Source organism: Hippocampus comes, unplaced genomic scaffold (assembly GCF_001891065.2).
Source record: "Hippocampus comes isolate QL1 unplaced genomic scaffold, H_comes_QL1_v1.1 scaffold85, whole genome shotgun sequence".
Lineage (NCBI taxonomy): Eukaryota > Metazoa > Chordata > Actinopteri > Syngnathiformes > Syngnathidae > Hippocampus > Hippocampus comes.
The window spans coordinates 5,944,022-5,948,705 of NW_017805540.1; the positions used below are offsets into that span (position 1 = coordinate 5,944,022).

Sequence of the window (4,684 nt, forward strand, 5' to 3'; positions counted from 1 at the left end):
GAGTCTTCACGGAGACTTCAGGGTTGTCTACCGCTGACGAAGCTTTTTGTTTTTTACCCACAGGTACAGATGACGACTGACAGAACCCTTTCTACGATGCCGTGAGCTTGGAATCAGAAGACTCTGTTGAGGAGGCTTTTAAAAAGTCATAAAATTCTGAGACAATGCCCTTTCCAAAAGGAGTCTTTGTCATCATTTCCTCAAGCCTGGTTAGGGGCGGCCAAGACCTGTAATTTTATTTATTTAGTTATTTATTTTGCTCAATGAAACTCTTTAACTGAAGATATTTGAAAAAATGTTTCAGAGGAATATCATATTTCCTCATCAACTCCTGAACGTCAGAATGGTCTCAATCTAATTTGATGAGCTTTTTCTAAAGTCAAACTCGTATTTGGGAGAGCAATGCCTTCCGGCATCCACGTCTTGAGGAAAGCGCAGGCGTTGGTGTCCTTTGCACCTTCTGGGAGGTTTACTAGCCTAAGATTTGACCTTCTGGATCTTGCATCAGAATCAGAATCATCTTTTTTGGCCAAGTATGTAGAACACACAAGGAATTTGTCTCTGGTAGAGCACGCTGCACAAGTATCATCATAAACAAGGACATGACAAATAAGTATGGAAGGACATTCCGTAATGTAAATGAACTGGTGTGCGGTGGTACCACCCAGTGACAACTGTGAGACAATGTACAAGGTTTCAAGCAGAGCTAAAGTGATCATTGGTAGAATGAAATACTATAACAGTTGTACAGTTGGTGCAGAAAATCATTGAACCATTTTAAAGTGACCAGTAGCAGTATTTGTAGTACAACAAGTGTGCAATTATGCAGATGTCCTTGAGCGCTTTAAAGTGTCTGGTGCTGTGGAATATAGATCAGTGACAGTGGTCCAAGTGAGTACAGAGCTGGAGCTACAATAACTATAACAGGATGCTGTTCCACAGGGTTGTGCAAAATTGCAAAGTTGCAAAGAGCCACTATACAGGTATATTTGGGTTACTGTTTAGGGAGTTAATGGCTAGAGGGAAGAAGCTGTTTAAGTGTCTGCTGGATTTGGTGCGCATGGATCGGTCGCGCCTGCCTGAGGGGAGTAGCTGGAAAAGGTGGTCGGCAGGGTGCGAGGGGTCCAGTAGGATTTTCCGTGCCCTTGTCTTGGTTCTTGCAGTGTGCAAGTCCTCAAGAGTGGGTAGGGCGGTGCCAATGATTTTTTTCCGCCATCCTAACTGGCCGTTGAAGTCGGATTTTGTCCTTTTTTGTGGCGGCCCCAAACCAAACCGTGACGGAAGAACACAGGATTGATTCGATGACTGCTGCGTAGAGCTGTCATCGCACCTCCTGTGGCAGGCCATGCTTCCTCAGCAGCCTCAGGAAGTACATCCTCTGCTGGGCCCTTTTCAGGATGGAGTTGGTGTTGACCTCCCACTTTATGTCCTGGGAGACAGTGATTCCCAGGATCTTGAAGGTCTCAACGGTTGACACAGGGCAGTTGCATAGTGTGAGGGGCGGCTGTGGTGAAGGATGTTTCCTGAAGTCCACTATCATCTCTACCGTCTTGAGCGTGTTCAGCTCTAGGTTGTGTCGGCTGCATCAAGGTCCTTGAGCTTTTCCTCCTTTACCTTGTTCTTATTTTCAAGGCTGGGAACCGTAGCCACGAGGCTATCCATTGTGCTCTGCCTCGGAGATGAAAACCTTTGTGTCCTTCGTCATTCAGAGGATTCACCAATTGCTTTACACACTCCTTCAATCACCGTCAAATCTCCTGCAAAACTCTGCTCTTAATTCTTTGATGGCCTCAAGAATGGGCTGGGGATTACCATTTTCATCAGAGCTCTGGTGTGATGTGTCATCACAGACCCTCTCCCTTCTGCGCTTTTATTTTGGAGAGCCCATTTCCAGGGACCTTTTGTGTCTTTTTCCCTTTAATTACCAGGCTGGGCCAGAGGGAGCTCCCACACCTGCAGCTGATCAGCAATCACCTCCTGCATATAAGAGTTCTGCTGATCTGCAAGCAGGTCCCAGATGATTCTTGCATTATGAGTGGTAGCCATTGCTTCTGCACACGCTTGCCATTTTTGTATTTTTTGTGCATACTCAATTGTTCTTGTTTGTCTTGTTCCAGTGCCTGCCTCCCTGCCCAGCCTGGCTGCACATTTTCCTCCTCGGACCACTTGACCCTGCACCCATCCTTCCCCCATCTCCTTCGCGTTTGGATCCTCTGCCGCCATTACCTTTGCTACCCCTAACATCCGGCTAACTTCACCCTCTGCCATTAGGGTAGAATTCGATGTAACTTCACGCAGTCTTGTTTGTGTGAATTCAATTTTTGATTGTGATGATTACCCTTGTCCTTTACACTGCTTGCCCAACGCAGATGCCATCAGAGTATTTTAGTGACCCTGCAGTTCATTTCAAGTGTTCACTTGTTCAATTTATTGTAGAACATTTTGTAAGATATTAAAGAGGAGCAGGACACCCAACCTGTTAGCACGCCATCATACTGGGAGCCTGTTTCACATATTTGTGTTTATTTTTCAATTACTTTTTCAATATATTTTTTTAATGTATTTATTTTTATTTATTTATTTATTTATTATTACTCAAGATGGCACCATAGTTGGCTGTTGTCTTCAAGTAGTCTTCAGGAACTCTGCTGTTTTTTTTGTTGTTTTTGTCATTTGTTTTACTTACTATATGGTCTTTGTTGTCCTTCGTGGGGAACCATTATGGGCTGTTCTCAGCATTTTGGCCTTGGTCAAAGGAGAGAGGCCTGTGCTTGATGGTTGTGCCTTACTGGCAGCATGTCTGTGCCAGCACTGATTTTGATGGGGGAATGTCGGCGCTATTTGACTGTTGCCACTTGACAGCCACGGGGCGCTTGTGTTTTTTTGTGCCTGTGGTGAGCAACATTTTTCACAGCCCTGTTTTGCTCGGAGGAGATCTCAGTACTGTTGAAAGAGTCTGCCTTAGTGCGGCTGGTGGAGCTGAGGATGAGGAGAGAGGAGCGTTGGCATGGAGTGTGGCTATGTATTTGGATTTGAGTGTTGGCGCTTGGAATTTAAGCGGATTTACGAAGGTGTGACAGAAGACCTCAACCAATCTCTTGTGGTTTTAATTGAACGCTACAGCTTCTTGTTAACTTTCAACTTTAGCCTGTAGCAAATGTGTGTGACGTTATGCATGCTGAAATCATGACGTCTCTGAACCATTGGTGAAAAGAAACTTTCATTGTCTCCTCTTTCATCTATACTGTAACTGCTTCTAACAACATGGTGTATGTAGGAACAGTTGTTACAATTGTATTATTGTCGAGGTTTTATGTTGTACAATGTGTTGTATTAGCTGTTATGAAATTGCTATTTAAATCAAGATGTATAATTTTTTGTTTGTTTGGGGGGGTTCTTTTCCCGCATTTTTCATCGTTTTTCATGGACAACACTTATTCATTCGTATGTTTATGAAGTGTATTTTATAAGTTAGGACTTTAAAAAAACTTTGCTCCCCCAATGCTTTCAATGGCTGTCAATTACACATGGATTATTGCTATTCATGGGCTGCCCCAAATAGCGGGGGTCCTCTGTCAAGTATTTTCTGACACTGAGAACCCAGTAAGCATTGAAACACTGAATCTTGGTTGTAAAGGTGGAGGTGTGCTGAGTGGGTTTTGACTTTCCCTTAGTAAACTAACATGACGTCACTTTTTCCTGTAATCTGTCTTTCTAGGTAATTGCCTTTTCAAAACAGCAGGGTTTGCGCAACTCTCGATCAGAGGATGGTGGCAGCACTGTCAGCTGCTCTGGATCAATTCGATATAGAACCCTTATGGACCAAGACCCATCACCACCTGCCTCCACGAGTGGTGCAATGGAAGGTATGGACTGCTCAAAAATTCGAATCATACCATGTCGCTATGAGATTAATTACCGCACACTCACATATAAATTTAAGCAGGACTTGACAAGGTTCGGGAATGAACCAAATGGTGTTTGGATCCCAGAAATATAGGCAGAGTTAAAACACGTAACAAAAATGTTTATGTAGCATTCTCAGGATGCGGCATGAGTGACAACACGAAGTCCAATTGAAAATGCAGGGTTTAATTCCTGGCAACCCGTGAGATCTGGTCCCACAAACATGAAACATCCAAAGAAGTGGCATTACAAACCAAATAAAAGACAAAACCATGAAGACAATTGATTTAACATAAAATACACGCAAACCTTGTGGGCTCACACCCATAAATGGCTAAACATTTGCCGAAATCCTGTTTGTCTTCTTCGTGCTTCGTATAGTTGGCTCTCGGCACTTTCTTCGTCTAAAAAAATGGCTATACAGAGCTCACACAACATAATAATAATAATTCATTTTATTTAAAAGCGCCTTTCATGCCACCCAAGGACACTGTCCAGACAATGAGGAAATACAATATAAAAATAGATAAGAGAAATATTATATAAAAACAGGACATAAAATCACAAAACATGGGAAATGGAGGCTGCCCCAACCGGCAAAAAGATCCAGCTCACTAGGACCCCCCGGGAGATCCTGGTGAGCCGCCTATCTTGTTCCCGTTGTCCTGCCCCACCGAATCACCTGGTCAGTGTCACTCTGGCCTAGGCTGACCAGGAACTTACGGTAGGGGCTCTCCTTGATTCAGGTGCTGATGAATGTTTTCTGGACTCTGAATTT

The 4,684-nt window shown here is 43.7% G+C and overlaps 1 protein-coding gene across 2 annotated transcripts in view; it reads left to right on the forward strand.

The window, feature by feature from the left end:
* LOC109521293 (phospholipid phosphatase-related protein type 4-like) overlaps positions 1-4,200 on the forward strand; it is a 67,702-nt gene extending 63,502 nt beyond the window's left edge. The window contains exon 9 of one of the 2 annotated variants that reach the window (XM_019879077.1): positions 3,719-4,200. In XM_019879077.1, the coding sequence (XP_019734636.1) occupies positions 3,719-4,000 (282 nt within the window). In that variant the 3' untranslated portion in view covers positions 4,001-4,200. The remainder of the gene's footprint in view (positions 1-3,718) is intronic. The other variant, XM_019879076.1, reaches the window with a different exon arrangement.
* The last annotated feature ends 484 nt before the right edge of the window (positions 4,201-4,684 follow it).